We start from the raw sequence: 18298 nt of genomic DNA, 5'->3' as shown, positions 1-18298 counted from the left end.
ATGATTAGTTGATTGCTAAAATAGTATCTCCTTCAAGAAGCCTTCCCTGACTAACCTCTAATCTCCCCACCCTATTTTCCCTCCCTTCTGTGTCATTTACACACTTGGATCTGTACCCATTAAATATTTTGATCCTCATCCCACCCCCACAGCACTTACGTACACATTTTTATACTTTCCTACTTTTCCTCTCCAAAATTTATTTTAATCCCTGTCTCCCCTTCTCGATCGTAAATTCCTAGACAGGAGGAATCGTACTTACCACTTCTATTGTACTGTTCCAACTTAGTACAGTGCTCTGTAAACAATAAGCACTCAATCAAAAAAATCGGTTGATTCATTGATTGATTGACAGACAACAATAACATGACTCTCTTTCCTGAGTACATTGTCATTTAGTTGTGGTTCAGGCTATTTTTCCAGGATGCATTAGTTCTAGTATGGGGAAATGGTGATCAATCTCTCAAAATGCCACTGTCCATAAAAATACTGAAGATCTAAAGACTTGACATCTTCCACCCATTTTCTGTTTCTCTAGCAAATATGCCTGAATTTCAAAGGATTTTTTTTTGTGGCCATTTAAATAACCAGGAATCAAACCTCCCCCTTAAAAAAATCAGATCAATTTAAACTAACTTCATTATAAATTTTTATTTCAAAATGTAAACATCACTAACCATGCATACAAGTTAAGACAATATATTTTACAATTCTGTTAATTTTTCTTTTTGCATAGGACATCATTACAATATATAATCTATGCAGTACAAAATACATAAAAAGTTACAGCAGAGCAAGAATAGGCCGGCATAACTGTACAACTGTAATACTTCAATGTAGTGATTTGGAAAGTTAAAAAGTGACCTTTGGAAGCATTGGTGTGTTGCTGATAAAAAAATGTCCAGCGGGAAGGTGAGAATAATGCTCTTGATGAAAATGTTCTAGGATCCTGGGATTCTCCTTAGAGTCCTTTAAGCCTCTTTCTCTGAGACGATGTCCCCTGGGTTTCTCAGAGAGCTTTGTACAAGTATCTAAGGAGAGTTTGGCGCCTTGTGCATGTGTCTATACACACTTGGGTGTGTTTGTATGGTCATTTACAAGCCTCAACAATAAAACTCTGCATAGTTGCACTGTGAAGATGTTCTCTAGTGTGACATACAGCTATAGTCCAGGTCAGTAGGTGCCTTAAAATTGTTTCGTTTTCATTCACCAGGAGTAGAAAAGTAGTGCTATTTTCTCTTCCCTGCAATCCACAGTAGATATACAAAGTCACTCCAACCCTTTGAACCTTGCATTTTGCCCATCCCTAATAGCTGCATAGAGACAGCTTCCGCTCTCTGTTTCTGCCGGGGTGAATGAGGGTATCGGCATCCAAACTGGGATCTTAGGAGAACCACAGAGTCAGTTTGTCAGCCTCTTCTAAGAAACCCAATTCTTAGCCTGTGCCATGCTCTGGGGAAATGGTCTCCCAGTTGATTTGCCTTTCTCTTGACTGACATGAAACACGATAACATGGAATACCAATCAGGATCAAAGAGGTAGGAAAAAAATCCATGTTTTTTATTTTATTTTTCTGAGCAAAGGTTCAGGGTGGTGGGCATTGGCTGAGTCTACATGAATAACATCTGGGTCATTCAGGTCGAAAAGTGACTTCTACCTGAGATAAACTGGATAATTCAGTATAAATCTAGGTCTGAATCATCCAGATACTTTACTAGAGTAGCCCTACCCTTTACTACACAGAATGTTTCCTTTATTTCTCTTTTCTTTGGGAGGGGGTGGATGCATTCACCATGTTGTGGTAAAAACTCGTAATTCCCATGGTAGAACTCTAATCTTCTCCTCTGGGGAATGGGAAGTAAAAGGAAATCAATACGAAAGAGGAACATTACTCAAACATCCCAGGCTACTTCCTGTGCCCACACTGGCTGCACCCACAGAGAAAAAAAAGGTCTAAACTTCTTCGGGATTAAAGTATTAAGATTTTAAAGCTGTACAGAGGGGCCTTGAAGAGCTAGATGTCATTTCAAACAATGTACTTGTAAAGCTAGAAGAGCGATATGAAAACATAGCCACGAGGCTCTCACCACAGGATGCTCTTGTCACGAATGGAGGCGAGCTTCAAAATGTTTGTAAAATATATGCTTTCATGAATGCACGATTCCAACAGTGACCAAGTTAACGTCCTAAAAAAACAGAATGGTAAGGTGAAATGATAGTCAGTGGAACACACTGAAAAAGAAAATCAGTTTACAATATATGAAAATAGGTTTCTGTTATTTGGTTAGAAAAATGCATAATAGGTACCCCTCCCATTCCCTACTGGTTGCAATTTGACCCCCAAAATGAGTCTTGGCGAATCCGTTGTCATACTAGTGGTGGTGGTACTTTATTAAAAGTTGTATTTGAGCACTGCTGAGGGGTAATTCGTCAGGATGACTGAAACAACAGGGATTCCAAATCCTTTTGCCGCGTTGGAACAAAATTCAGGTTAGGCCGGGAGGAAAAGCATTTCCGGACTGTGGGTCTCACACCACAGCGCGCAAACCCAGGCCTCAGATTGAGTTATTTTTGAGGTGTCGGGTAGAAGAAAAGCATTCAGTTTCTCCATTTCAAATCAGTCTGCCCACAGAGGAGCTTTTTTTTCCTTTTTTTTTTTTTTTCCCCCAAACAGTGCTTCCTCCGGAAAACAGCTGGGGTCAAATTGGGTCTTTGGATACATGAAAATCAATGTGAAAACCAAGACGGGAGAGGACTGCTCTCAAGTGCAAATTTATCCCTGAAGCTACGTTTCAATACCTAGATATAGGTCCCTGGACTTGGAGAAATAATTTTTTTTTGTCAGCATAGTGTAGACTATGTAGAATCTAATCCTATGTATATACAAAATATTTTGCTTGAAAATATGTCCAAGGACTTTAAAAAGTATGAAATAATGTATAAGTTCTCTAGTCCTCTAGACTGTAAGCTTGTTGTGGGCAGAAAATGTGTCTACGCTCTCTGTTATATTGTGATATTGTATTCTCCCAAGTGCTTAGTACACTGCTCTGCCCACAGTAAGCGCTCAATAAATACGATTGATTGATTGACTGACAACATGGCAGTTCGACTGTACACGACCCAATTGAGAAAGGCCTTGTTTGCATAGCAAGTTTTAAATGGTCTAGGGTGAACATTATGAAGTGACAGATTCCATCAATTAGTCAATCAATAGTATTTACTGAGGAATCAGGAATCAGAGAGCACTGCACTAAGCATTTCAGGGGAGTTCATGGACATGATCCCTGCCCTCAGAGACAGACATTTCTCAGTACCTCTTTGGTGGGAGGAATCAGGCTGGAAATTTAAAGGACCAGCTGCTTTGTGAGATTTCCAGCTCTCCCTGGTTTGGCAGAGCTGAAAAACGCCGCAAAAATCATGTCTCGTTTTTTCACTATTTCCAGATTTCTGGTTCCCGTCCCAGCCCGAAACCAACAGGCAGGCCCAAACGCTTACAAATTAAGGACGAAAGACTACAAGTGGGAAGGACGTTGCTGTTCGATTCTGGTGGAATCTTAAATTCCCTTTCTCAGTTTAAACTGGTTTCTATAGAGCTGTCGGAGAAAAGACCGGCAATTTTCTTTTTATAAATGCTGATCGCAAAATGCCTAGCCTGCACGTTCAGATTTTATTTGTGGAGAAATGGAAATCTCCTAGACTAATTCTAACGGAACGTGGCCCAAGATTTCTTAAATTTTTCGTTCCCTCCACCTTAGCAAATTAAAGCACAAGGAGTTGAGAAGAAGGGAAAAAGTGTTAAGGCCCATTGCTTGCCCATATCAGCTAGTAGAGCCATCGGTGTGCCTCTGGCTTCACCCCACACACAGCTCTTCAGCCTCATTTATGGGGCAGGGCATGAAACTGATGTGGGAAACTGAAATGAGGCCACAGAGACTTTACACAAGACTTGAGAGAAATCAACTCAGTTCCGCGCAGTGGATCTACTCTAAGTTCCTTTCCTAGCTTACGTGATACAAGAAATCATACGTTAAGGCAATGTCACCCTTCCTTGAGACAGAAAGGCACTAGACACAGGATTGTTTAAAGAAAAACAAAATGAAACAAAGTGCTTTCTTTGGAAAAACAAATTCCCAGCTGAATAGATAACACAGACACGCTCATCTCCTCTGTAAAGACACGTGGACTCTCTGAGCAGCCACCATTTTCTATGCGTTTCCTATCTGGGCGGATGTATTGTCTGAAATGCATCTCCATTGTCACATTATGTTAATAACTTGAAGGATCATTGATTTCATCCCTAACGAATGGCTTTAGAAGTGGGTGCCCTTTGCGCATAGTAAGGGCTTAATAAATGCCATCATCATTATTATTATAGCATTCACTCTGCTTGCCTTCAAGACTCCCTTAGTGACAAGGCACAAAAGGACCTTTTGAACCAGTGTAGCAGAGCCTGGAATGTGAATTCCTGATACCTGAAATGTCTCTAAAATGCAGATTTTTATCTGAATATCATATAAAAAGGCTTGAAAACGTTACAAAATTGTCCTTCGGAGCTCCAACGTGGCTTTTCCCTTCCTGAGAGCTACCGAGGGAGGCAGCCCTTTAAATGATCCACAACCCAAACTTAACTTTTCACTACAATACAAACGTGTCCCATTGTTTCTCATTCTCAGATTGCTCCTTAAGCCAAAAGGCCCAGCCTAATGTGACAACAATTCATTAGAAAAGTAAGACGGTGACGTCGGAAATGAAAATACGTAAAAATACTGAAATGTGTGCTTCAAGCCACCAAACATACAACCCAAACAGATTGCAAGGTATTATGAACATTGCAAATGTTATACGCAAGTACCCATCACACTACTTACAAACCTATAACATATTATTAGCCTATCACAGTTAATATACAGTACAAAATTGGAAACTGGCAAACTGGAACAATGCAAAGCAGCAAATAAGATAGGAATTGGAAACTCCTTTGGAATGTGGAGGGATTCACTTTATAACAAACAGCAGGTTGGTATATAGGGTTTTTTTTTCTTCACTATGCTACACTCGATGGCATGTTAATTTTTACAGTAATAGGAAAAAATGCAAAACGATTATAATCCCAAAGCACCCAAATTCAAGACACGCCATCGGAACTAACCCAGCTAAACAGAAGAAGATTTATTAACAACGCTGACCATTGCACTGCTCAATGGCCATTTCTACCCTGACAGAGGGGAATGAATTTTTTCAGTAAAACACCCAGAGCCTGTCCTTTCTACGCTGCCAATGCCCATTTTGAAAGAGGCAGCGAACCGGTGGTAGTGGACTGGCCAGTGCCACCAGATACAATGGATGGCAGAGAATCTGCCTCCTATTTTGTTGGCATCCAAAGGGCTAAATTGAGTCCTCCGTTGTCACAAAAAAAGTGGTGGTGTGAAAAGGATTAGAGTAAATGACACCAGTTAGCATGGTGACAATAATGCACTGGGGCGAGGGTGAGGGGAGATGGGGGACACGGAATTCACTGCAGTATTTTAGCCACTTTTTTCTCAGAATTAAAAAAAAAACCCAAATGGCAGCTTTCACTGTCCATATTTCCAGGAACATCTTTGAGTTATCAATGGGAAAATGCTCTACATCACAATGTTCTGGTCTTTTGTTGCAGAATATCATTTGTAAAGCATTTACAGTATCCTCTTTTAATTGAAAGTATTATGCCTTAGCAGCAACTGTGATGCCGCTTGACGAATCTAGGCAGGGAAATTTGTAATGCAGTTGAGCTAAACTAGTTTTTGACACACACAAAAAATCAAAAACATACTTTATTTTTCCAGTCAAAATTCAGGTTATACTATTAAAGGCTTTTGCTTTGACCAATGACCACAGTTAAGTTGCAATAATATGCAGCAACTTCCTTTCTTGAGAAAGTTCCGCATCTAATTAGGATTAACTTGCACAGTTTGAAAGTACCCTGATCATCGGATTTTGGGTCTGTGTACTCAGTCACTACCCTGTTTCCTCAGCACTTCAAAAGGGGGAAAGTTGTTTTTAATGATGGGATTTTGAAGTTTCATTCTAATTTGCTTGTCTCATGGTCAGTGGAGAGGCACTGTTAAGAATGCGACAACTTGTAAAAATGGGAGGCATGGTGAGAAGTTTCTGAAGAAACAGAAGATGAAATGCCTCTGTTAAGAGTCTCCGCCACCTTGCCGTAAAAAGCGGGGACCAGAATATCTGCGTTTCCTTACGTTTGACTCTCGAGTTTAAGGCATCGGATTTAATAATCTAGGCTGGAATTTCATGACTTTTGGATGGGAAGTTTTTGGAACCTGAAGCGGGGTTTGGGAGAATCACCACGGAGGAATTACAGGGGTTATTTTCTTCCTGTCACTCAGCACTCAGAAGAGAAGGGAGGCTCGCGGGGAGGAAAGAGAAAACAGAGCTATAGATTCCCAAATAAGCCACCTTATGGACAGCTTAGTGACATCTTGGCGGTCCCCTATATCACGCAAATCAACATGCTTCCATCGCGAAGCCCGGGGCCAAAGAGCCCGGCACCCAATTCCAGTCCTATTTTTTCCCAGTGTGTGAGAGAATCCAACGGAGAACTTCTGAGTGCAAATCTATTTACAGAGTAAGGCTGCAGTAAGGGTGTCTCTTCATTGTACGTATTGTGTAACATAAATATCCATCCCTGAGAGAGGGGAGGGGGGAATTCAACGCAGTTGAATTTTACTCATATGGGTGTTTTATTGTGCAATTTGTTTCTACAAAACTGCTTTTACACCTGAGGTGAAGAAAAGTTGTTTTTTGTTTGCTTTTTAAAGTGATTTTTTTCTAAAAAAAAATAATAACAACAAGAAGCAAGGGCATCTGCCTAGGGCTATGAAACCAAAGGGATATTCAGGTGTAGGCATTATTAAGTGAAACACCAAGATCCGTCCGTTTGTGAGGTTAGTTCAGCCACCCACTGGATGAGGTGAAAAGTATTTGCTTGGAAACTGCAGTGAGAGGCAGGAACGTACTGAATTATTAAAAAAAAATGAAACACCGACAACAAGCAATAGAGCTCTAGACGTGTGCAACACAAATCAAACTCCACAAAGTGTATTAGGTTCTGCTGAGGCCCAAAGTGCTGATGTCCAGTGCAGGTAAGTTCACGGAGAACTGGCAGGGCTAATCGTCGGGCTGCTGGCATCTGAGCGGCTATAGTCACTGACGGATCCCGTCCTGGGGCTGCTGCCGTTGCGACGTTGCAGCATGCTGGGGTGGAAGTTGGCGTGGCGACGGGCATGCTTGGTCAGATGGTCGCTGCGCATGAAGCGTTTCTCACAGATCGGGCAGCAGAACTTCTTCTCTCCCGTGTGGGTGCGGTAGTGTCGGGCCAGCTCATCGGAACGGGCGAACTTCTTGTCGCATTCCTCCCAGCTGCAGGCGAAGGGCCTCTCGCCTGTGGACAGAGATGGACACCGGGTTACCGAGAGCTGCCTGCTGTTGCTCTCCAATTCGCTCCGAGGTTTTGGAAGAGCTTTCCGCCTAGGTATTTATATAATCATAATGATACTTGAGGTAATTGTTAAGCGCTTACTATGTGCCAGGCACCTCTGGGGTGGAGGCGAGCAAATCAGGTTGGACACAGTCGCTATCCCTCGGGGGGGCTCAGTCTCGATCCCCACTTTATCATCATCATCAATCGTATTTATTGAGCGCTTACTGTGTGCAGAGCACTGTACTAAGCGCTTGGGAAGTACAAGTTGGCGACATATAGAGACAGTCCCTACCCAGCAGCGGGCTCACAGTCTAAAAGGGGGAGACAGAGAACAAAACCATACTAACAAAATAAAATAAATAGAATAGATATTTATAGATGAGGTAACTGAGGGACAGAGAAGTGAAGTGACTTGCCCGAGGTCACACACCTGACAAGTGGAGCAGCGTGGCTCAGTGGAAAGAGCCCGGGCTTGGGAGTCAGAAGTCATGGATTCAAATCCCAGCTCTGCCACTTGTCAGCTGTGTGACTTTGGGCAAGTCATTTAACTTCTCTGTGCCTCAGTTACTTCATCTGTAAAATTGGGGTTAAGATTGTGAGCCCCACATGGGACAACCTGATCACCTTGTATCCTCCCCAGCACTGAGAAGAGTGCTTTGCCCATAGTAAGCGCTTAACAAATATCAAAATTAAAATTATTATTAAGTGGTGGAGCCGGGATTAGAACCCACAAACTTCTGACACCCAGGCCCGTGCTCTAACCTGCCTCTCAAGGCCCTCACGGTATTTAGACAGGAAGACTATTCTCTTTTCTTTTTCAATAAATCAATCAATGGCATTTACTGAGTGCAACGTGTAAAGCACTGTATTAAGCACATGGGAGGGTACAACCTGGGAAGCAGCATGGCACAGTGGACAGAGCTCGAACTTGGGAATCAGAAGTCGTGGGTTCAAATGCCGGCACCATTTGTCAGCTGTGCTACTTTGGGCAAGTCACTTAACTTCTTTATGCCTCAGTTACTTCATCTGTAAAATGGGGATTAAGACTGTGAGCCCCAGGTGGGACAACCTGATCACCTTGTATCTACCCCAGTGCTTAGAAGAGTGCTTGGCACATAGTAAGCACTTAACAAATACACTGGGCTGGGCTGTAGTAGGAAATTAGTGAGGTGAGGTAGGAGGGGCAAGCTGATTGTCAATCAATCAATCGTATTTATTGAGCGCTTACTGTGTGCAGAGCACTGTACTAAGCACTTGGAAAGTACAAGTTGGCAACATATAGAGACAGTCCCTACCCAACAGTGGGCTCACAGTCTGAAAGGGGGAGACAGAGAACAAAACCAAACATACTAACAAAATAAAATAAATAGAATAGATATGTACAAGTAAAATAAATAAATAAATAAATTGTCGGCTTTAAAGCTGAAGGTAAGGGGTTTCCGTTTGAGGCAGAGGTGGATGGACAGCCACCTTCTCTTAAGGATGGGGGAGACATGGACTGAACAGTTTTGTTTAGAAATGATCTGTGCATCAGAGCCAAGTATGGACTGGAGTGGGGAGAGACGGGAGGCCAGCAAGGAGGCAGATTCAGTAGTCAAGGTGGGATAGGATAAGTGCTTGGATCAGCATGGTAGCAGTTTGGATGGAGAGAAAAGGGTGGATTGTAGCAATGTTGTGAGCGTAGAACCGAAAGGATTCGGTGACAGATTGACTTCTGTTGTCTTCCCTCAGGCTCTGGGACACCAGCATATTGTCCTCCCTTTCTCATAAGGAAAGACCATTTGGGATCATTAGCATAAACAGTAGCTCCAGAAGTCGGCTCTCCCAAGCCCTTAGTATACTGCCCTGTATTTGTATTTACAGAGTACACACTCAATAAATACAACTGACTGATTTCCTCCCCCTGCCTACAAGTCAGCTGAAATCTGAACTGGAATATTTCCCTTAATCTCAAAGCTCTCTACAGCAGGAGAATCAATAGATGCTCTAATTTATAAGCTCCTGGTGGGCAGAAAATGTATCATCATCAATCATCATCAATCACATTTATTGAGCGCTTGCTATGTGCAGAGCACTGTACTAAGCACTTGGGAAGTACAAATTGGCAACATATAGAGACAGTCCCTACCCAACAGTGGGCTCACAGTCTAAAAGTCTAAATGTATCTACCAACTCTGCTATACTGTACTCCCCCGAGCACTTAAGTACAGTGCTCTACACATGATAAGCACACTGAGAAGCAGCGTGGCTCAGTGGAAAGAGCCCGGGCTTTGGAGTCAGAGGCCATGGGTTCAAATCCAGGGTCTGCCAATTGTCAGCTGTGTGACTTTGGGCAAGTCACTTAACTTCTCTGCGCCTCAGTTACCTCATCTGTAAAATGGGGATTAAGACTGTGAGCCCCCCATGGGACAACCTGGTCACCTTGTAACCTCCCCAGCACTTAGAACAGTGCTTTGCACATAGTAAGCACTTAATAAATGCCATTATTATTATTATAGAGTATGGCCTGGGAGTCAGAAAGACCTGGGTTCTAATCCCGGCTCCGCCACTAGTCTGCTGTGTGATCTTGGGAAAGTCACTTCACTTCTCTGTGCCTCGGTTACCTCATCTGTAAAATGGTGGTTGAGAAGGTAAGGCCCATTCATTCATTCAGTCATATTTATTGAGCATTTACTGTGTGCAGAGCACTGTACTTGGTGCTTGGGAGAGTACAATTCAGCAACAAATAGAGATAATCCCTGCCCCCATACGCGACAGGGACTGGGTCCAATCCGATTTGCTTGTATCCACCCCAGTGCTTAGAACAGTGCCTGCCACACAGTAAGTATTTAACAAATATCACAATAAGCACTCAATAAAACATTTAATGGATTGATCGACTGATTGTCTGAGAACCATGTTCCAGCTGTTTCGATGCCCATTTTCCCTCTCCTCATCCCCCCCACTGCTTGGCTCTGGCGGCTAATCAGAGCTAGTTCAAGATATTTAGGCTCCTTGGACAAATTTTTTTTATATCACCTTCATCCAATGAATTGACACAAAACAATTATTCATATTTTTCCCTAAAAAGTCATTGCTTGTGCCTATTTGAGTGCTGATTTAGAGAGCGCATTCTGTACTATTTTCTGTTACAGGTTCCTCCTCCGCCTCCCACACTCTAACTGTGGGAAACCCTGAAAGCTCAGTTCTGGGTCCCTTTCAGTTCTCAACCACTGAGCAGTATTTATTGAGTGCATACTGTATGCAAACTACTGTACAAAGCACCTGGAAGAGTACAATTCAGAGGAGTCGGTAGACCTGTTCCCTTCACACAGGAGCTTACAGTCACGAAGGGGAGACAAACATTAAAATATATTATGGATATGTACTTGAGTGCAGTGGGACTGATGGTGGGGGTGAATTAAAGGTACAAATCCAAGGGCAAGGATCACGCAGAAGGGAGATGGAGAGGGGGAAAAGAGAGCTTAGTCGGGAAAGGCCTCTAGGAGATATGATTTTACTAAGACTTTAGAGGTTTTTATATATGAAGGGGAAGGTTGTTCCATTTACACCAACTTCCTTGGAGAATTCATTCGCTCCCACAGCTTCAACTACCATCTCTATGCGGAAGATTCCCAAATCTACCTCTCCAGCCCTGACCTCTCTCCTTCCTTGTAGTCTCACATTTCTGCCAGTCTTCTAGACATCTCTACTTGGATGTCCCGCCACCACATTAAACTTAACATGTCCCTGCCTGGCACATAGTAACTGCTTAGCAAATACCACAATCATCATCAAAACAGAACTCATCTTCCCACCCAAGCCCTGTACTCCCCATGACTTTCTCAAAACTGTAGACATTTAACCAGACTCAATACTAGTGCTTTAGAGGAGTCATTTCTTCCCTGAAAAGCGTTGGGTGAGCTCATACAGAGGGGGTAATTTTTCTCTGAGATCATGGTATTTTTTATCCCTCCCGAGTCTCAGACTCCACCCTATCCACAGCTGCTTCCCAGGAATGCCGGTGCCTAAACTCTCGAAATGGAAATCTGGCAACACCATTATAGAGTTGCTCATCCGGCATGGTGACTTCCCAAACTTAAAGTAAGGAGCAAATTGACCCACTGTGAAAGAGCAAAGACTACGCACACCCAGGGCTCTCCTTAAAAATCAACGAACTACAGGCCGCTTACTCCATAACCTGCTCCATAGTTTAAATCAGTAGATGAAGCACAACTTCTATTTCCTAATGATTTCTCCTCCTAAAATAGCAATGGTGTAGTCTTTGACAGAACCAGAGGAATGGAGAAATGGAGGTGGAAGAGGGGTTGTTCTTTTATTCATTCATTCCTTCTTTCAATCGTATTGACTGAGTGCTGACCGTGTGCAAAGCACTCTACTAAGTGCTTGGGAGAGTACAATACAGAAACAAGCAGACACATTCCCTGTCCACAGCGAGCTCCCATTCTAGCTCTTGGACTGTTTGCTTGTTCATCTTTTGTATTCACTCTTCCACAGCCAGCAAGCATGTGGAGGGGAGTGGCGGGGGTGACGGAAAGGGGTTTAAAAGCCCCAAGGGTTTCTGAGATTCACAGTTGCAGAACTGCCTGACGGGCATGACAGAACCCAAGGGAACCCAAGTGGTGCCCTTGGTGGGGAAATCTTTGTCGTGCTCCATAATCCCTAAACCCCAGTCTTGATCACTCCGCTCTCCTTTTGGTTAACATAACCCTTTAACAAAATGCAATGTCCGTTAAAAGAGAAGCACTAGCGAAAATGAGATTTAGAAGGATCACAAATTGGCCAACTCCTATTCCTGTCACCAAACAAGTTTCATTTCCCATAAACCAGAACATCAGCAGGTAGCAACGAGAAGAGGCCCTTCCGGCCGCCACTTCCCACCCCCCCCATTCTCTGAAATCTTTGTAGACACAATGGTCTCTTCCAGTCACTCTCGATGCGAGCCCACTACTGGGTAGGGACTGTCTCTATATGTTGCCAACTTGTACCTCCCAAGCGCTTAGTACAGTGCTCTGCACACAGTAAGCGCTCAATAAATACGATTGATGATGATGATGCAAACTGGGAGACAATGGGGCTGGCTGTGGCCTGTTGGTTTAGTTTTGTGAGGAGTTCCACAAGCAGTGTGACTTTGTGGATAGGGCATGGCCAGAAGAGCTGGGTTCTAATCCCGGCTCCACCACTGATCTGCTATGTGACTTTGGGCAAGTCACTTCACTTACTGGGCCTCAGTTACTTCATCTATGAAATGGGGATTAAAACTGCGAGCCTCATGAGGAACAGGGACTGTGTCCAACCTGACTAACTTGTATCTACCGCAGCATTTAGAAAAGTGCTTGGCACATAGTAAACGCTTAACAAGTACCAGAATTATTATTAATTATTATCATTATTATTGTCACACCTGGCTTTGTAGAAGAGAGCAGTGTGGCCTAGTGGATAGTGCCCGGACCTGAGAGTCGAAGGACCGAGGTTCTAATCTCAGCTCTGCCACATGACCTTGGGTAAGTCGCTTCTCTGTGCCTCAGTTACCTCATCTCTAAAATGGGGATTAAGTCTTCCTCTGACTTAGACTTTAAATCCTATGTGGGACAGGGTTGTGTCCAACCTGATTATCTTCTATCTATCACAGTGCTTAGTCTGGCCCACAGTAAGTGCTTCACAAGTACCACTAAAGAAAAAACCAACAAACTCGGTCCTGAATTTCGTACTTTTCTGTTCTCAAAGCGGCTTGTTTTTCAGAAAGGCCCAACTGCACTCCCCACTTCAATCACCACCTCCCCCAGCCAGGGAGGCCCAGGGGATGTTCCCTGGAGTGTGAGCGCAGACAGCTTGGGAAGCAAGAGCACAATATTCTGTCTTATTTCTTCACAATACTTAAATACTCTAATTGGCCTCAAGCGCCAAGTTGTCAGGAGGGATAGGTAAGGGAGGACATTAAAAAACAACAACAACAACAACAAAAAACAACTTTTCCAGGCCTTTGTGCCCTGGACTCTGTTTTCTAGCATTTGTAACCCACAGACTCTTCCATTAGCTCTACCTTGGCCTCCAGATAAGAGAGCACTCTTGAAGGACACAGGGAGGATGTAGTTTGTTCTAGTATCTCCTGCCCATGAAGGTCTCCTACCACTTTATCAGCCAGGCAAGCATTTCCCAGGGAGTGTTTTATGACCCCTCCAAATCTAGCCAAATACAGTTGGCAGTGGGCTCGCTAGGTTCCGTCACCAACTGGCCCGGCACCAATAATGAAGGGGAACTCTTTTGGCTTCGGGCGGTCTATTTCCTTGCATTAGAAGTCATTAGAGGGCCAAAAAAACATGAATCCCGTGCTTATAATAATAATAATAATGCCATTTGTTAAGCGCTTACTATGTGCACCTAAGATGGTAGCTGTGGCTGCTGTTACCTCTCAGTGCTGATGGGGATGATAAGAGAAGCAGCGTAGCCTAGTGAAAACAGTATGGGCCTAGGAGTCGGGGGACCTGGGTTCTAATTCTGGCTCTGTGATGTCTGCTATTTGGCCTTTGGCCTTAACTTCTCTGTGCCTCAGTTTCCTCATCTGTAAAATGGGGATTAAAGTTCTGTTCTCCCTCCCATTTAGACTGTGAGTCCCTAATGGGGCAGGGACTGTGTCCACTGGATTATCTTGAATCTAGTCCAGTGGTTAGTACAGTGATACCACATTTTTTATTTTAATTAACATTCCCCCCAAATGGACCCCAAGGTCAAATTATATGTTTAATGTTTCCTAAGGAATCAATCAATCAAGAAATGGTATTTACTAAGCACTGTACTGAGCAAATGGAATTTACTTAGTGCAGAGTACTGTACTAAGCAATTGGGAGAGTACCATCTCCCTTCCCATGTTCTGTCCCCTCCTAAAGCCAAATCTTAAACTTCTTTTCACCCCATTCTGTGTTAGACAGCTGTTTTCTATTCCCTTCTCAAACTCTTAGGCCTAAAGTGGCTTCTTTTATTGGCTTCCTCAGAATGAGGAACCACTATTGCTCATCTTTTGTGGCTACTACTCAAAATAATCCCCCAGGCTTCTTGTCCCCGCCCCTCCAAATTGCAGATCTAGGCCTATGTTTCTTCAGAATCCTGATAATAATACCAATATTAACAATTTAATAATAATAATATAATGGTATAATAATAATGATGGCATTTGTTAAGCACTTACTATGTGCAAAGCACTGTTCTAAGCGCTGGAGGGGGATACAAGGTGATCAGGTTGTCCCACGCGGGGCTCACAGTCTTAATCCCCATTTTACAGATGAGGTAACTGAGGTACAGAGAAGTTAAGTGACTTGCCCAAGGTCACACAGCTGACAATTGGTGGAGCCGGAATTTGAACCCATGACTTCTGACACAAATGGTATTTGTGCCAAGCACTGGACTGAGCACTGTAGTATTCATTTGTTTATTCAATCATATTTATTGAGTGCTTACTGTGTGCAGAGCACTGTATTAAGCACTTGGAAAGTACAGTTCAGAAACAAAGCAGATAAAAGATAATCAGGCCGGACACAGTCCCTGTCCCACATGGTCCTCAAACTTTCAAGTTGAGGCTCCTGGTGGGACGGGAAATACGTCCCTTGCTTGTTTTTTATTTCCAAGAGTTTAGTACAGTGAATTGCAATAAACGCTGTGGCTACTTCTGTGGCACTAGCCTTTACTGAATGAGGTAGGGCTGGGATTCAACATTCCTATCCCAACATCAGATTACCCCGTTAGGTTCTCGGAGCAAATGATTTGACTTTTATTCTTTCAATCAATCGTATTTATCAAGCACTTCTTGTGTGCAGAGCACTGTACTAAACACTTTCTCGCCTAGCTGATAAGATTGCATGTTGCTAGCACTTTGTAACCTTGTCCCGCCTTCCCTGGGTTGTGAGCATCAGAATAAAGCCAAGGCCAAAGCTGTGGCTTCTTCTGATAATGACCATGAAAGCTGACTGCTCCAAATAAAACCCACGTGTGCAAATCATCAGGATGCCTCTGCCTCTCCATTCAGAGGGGATGTGGTTTTTCAGTGCAGGTAGGTTATATAAATGTTCTCTCTCCCTGACAGGAAAGCAATTAAAAAAAAAACATAGAGAGATTATGAGTCGACTGCCTAATCTTATCAGGGAACAAGCAACCAGTACGGTTTTCTTGCCTAAGAGTTAGCTCGAAAGGGACACGATGTTCCTTCCAAAACTGGTTTCAACACTGCTGCAAATTTCCTCTTTGCTCCCTGAGTCCAAACTGGGGCATTTTGAAACTCAGATGTGGACAGAATTCACATCCTAGATTTTGACTGGAAAATCATCACAGAGAGACTAAACCTTGAGAGGGAGTTGGTAAAACCGAGGCTGACACTCGTGGCTGTGGTGACTGAATTCTGATTCTGATGACCTATTGTAAATATCCATAGAAGAGTTTAGCAGCCAAGGCAAAGGTCAGTCCTTAGGAGTGACATGAGAAGGTTTAAGGAAAAAAATTGCTTGTAAGAGTCCAAAAAAGGGAAAGAATGCTCAAGCATTTAAAAAATGCAACCCACGTTGTGTATTTTGTTCTGCTTCAGACACTTTCAATGCTCAACAGTGTTGGTTAATCATACTTTAAACATACTTTGAGACATAGGGTGTCCCCCTTTGAAAATGTTAAGATAACAAAACATTTCAGTTTGTTAAAAGCACAGGCCTCCGGTGGGACACCTGTGTCTTTGATGTGATTGGGGGTGAAATTCTGGTTCAAATCCCAGATAATAATAATGATTAAAATAGAAAGCGGTGACAAAATAGCCCCAAGTCCAAGTCTCAAGTCTTTTACTTCATTTAGGAACACTGCAGAATTTTCACAGCCCTGGAAGCAAGACCAGATCTTTAACCGGATCAGCTTTATAATAGCTTTCATGGCTTCACCACTGGTGAGTGAAGCATTAGAATATGATATCCTTGGTGCCAGGGTCTTTAAAAAAAAAGTACCTGCCAAAAGATGCCTTAAAAAGCCTGGTAAGATTTGAAATCAAACTCAGTTCCATTCTGTTGCCTTCATGTATCAAGAAGAGACTTAATAGTGTTGTTTCCTTAAGTTCAACATTCTGGGTTATTTAGCTCATGTGGGGAAATATTCATTCTCATACTCTAAACTCTAAACTGTAAGCTTGATGTGGGCAGGGAACATGTCTAATAATAATAATAATAATAATAATAATAATAGTAATGTTGGTATTTGTTAAGCGCTTACTTTGTGCCAAGTACTGTTCTAAGCACTGGGGGAGATACAAGGTCATCAAGGTCATGTGGGGCTCACAGTCTTCATCCCCATTTTACAGATGAGGAAACTGAGGCCCAGAAAAGTTAAGTGACTTGCCCAAAGTCACACAGCTGACAACAATAATAATAATAATAATAATGATGGCATTTGTTAAGCACTTACTATATGCAGAGTACTGTTCTAAGCGCTGGGGAGGGGGGATACAGGGTGATCAAGTTGTCCCACGTGGGGCTCACAGTCTTAACCCCCTTTTTACAAGTGAGGTAACTGAGGCTCAGGGAAGTTAAGTGACTTGCCCAAGTCACCCAGCAGACATGTGGTGGAGTCGGAATTCGAACCCATGACCTCTGACTCCAAAGCCCGTGCTCTTTCCACTGAGCCATGCTGCTTCTCTAAAATGAGGAGGGAAAAGTCTGCTACCAGTGTTATACTGTACTCTCCCTGGAGCTTAGTACAGAGTTCTGCACACAGTAAAACCTCAATAAATTTGACTGACTGATTGATCAAACACTAGATGTAATCTCTTAATTTAGAGATAAAGATTTCAGCAAGGATGTGGGTTTGTGATCATTCATTGGTACTTATTGAGATCTTACTGCTTCACAGCATTGTAATTAAAGCACAAGAAAGTACAACAGAGGGACAATAGTAACTATCACCATTATTTCTGTGGCATTTGTTATGCACTTACCATGTTAAGAACTATACTAAGTGCTGGGATAAGTACAGAACAATCAGGTTGGGCTCAGTTCTTGTCCCACATGAGGGACAAGTCAAAGAGACCCTAAGAGGGAGGCAATTTATCCCCATTTTACAGATGAGGAAACCGAGGCACAGAGAAGTCAAATGACTTGTCCAAGATAATAATGATCAAAAATAATTGTGGTATTTGTAACTGTGGTATTTGTTAAGGGCTTATTATGAGCCAAGCACTGCAGTAAGTGCTAGGAGATTCAAGATTCATTCATTCAATCGTATTTATTGAGCACTTACTGTGTGCAGAGCACTGTACTACACGCTTGGGAAGTACAAGTTGGTCCCACAAGGGGGTCAAAATCTAATTAGGAAAGCGAACAAGTATTGAGTCCCCATTTTACAGATGGGGGAACTGAGGCACAGAGAGGTTAAATGGCTTGCCCAAGATCACACAGAAGGCAAGTGGCAGAGCAAGGTTTGGAACTCAGGTCCTCTGATTCCCAGGCCCAAGCTCTTTCCTCTAGGCCATGGTGTCACGATCCCTAGCCTCAGAGGTTCCAGAAAAGAGCTGTCGGGGGGATTTTAGATAATGCTGGGAAAGATCTTCTCTGGACAGATTTTTCCCTTCCCTTCCTCCCTCCTCTCCCAGGCTTCCCTGGGCCGGTTCTCTCCAACCACTATTTTCACCATTCCCAATGGGCCAATCCCTTCCCCCACCCTCTTGAGTTCTAGCCTGCCTTTAGATGGAAGCCTTAATGGAGTGTGAGCTTTAAAAGAAAATAGCTTCAGAGAATTTAGAGATTAAGGATTTAATCTTCTCAGGTTTCACCTTCCCACGTGTTGATTACGAGGGGG

At 43.0% G+C, this 18298-nt stretch overlaps 1 protein-coding gene across 1 annotated transcript in view; it reads right to left on the bottom strand.

The window, feature by feature from the left end:
- Nucleotides 1-639: 639 nt before the first annotated feature.
- KLF13 (Kruppel like factor 13) overlaps nucleotides 640-18298 on the bottom strand; it is a 99875-nt gene continuing 82216 nt past the window's right edge. The window contains exon 2 of the mRNA XM_038746262.1: nucleotides 640-7441. Coding sequence (XP_038602190.1) covers nucleotides 7149-7441 — 293 coding nt within the window. The 3' untranslated portion in view covers nucleotides 640-7148. The remainder of the gene's footprint in view (nucleotides 7442-18298) is intronic.

This window comes from Tachyglossus aculeatus, chromosome 5 (assembly GCF_015852505.1).
Source record: "Tachyglossus aculeatus isolate mTacAcu1 chromosome 5, mTacAcu1.pri, whole genome shotgun sequence".
Taxonomy (NCBI): Eukaryota; Metazoa; Chordata; class Mammalia; order Monotremata; family Tachyglossidae; genus Tachyglossus; species Tachyglossus aculeatus.
This window is presented reverse-complemented; position numbering and strand designations above follow the sequence as displayed.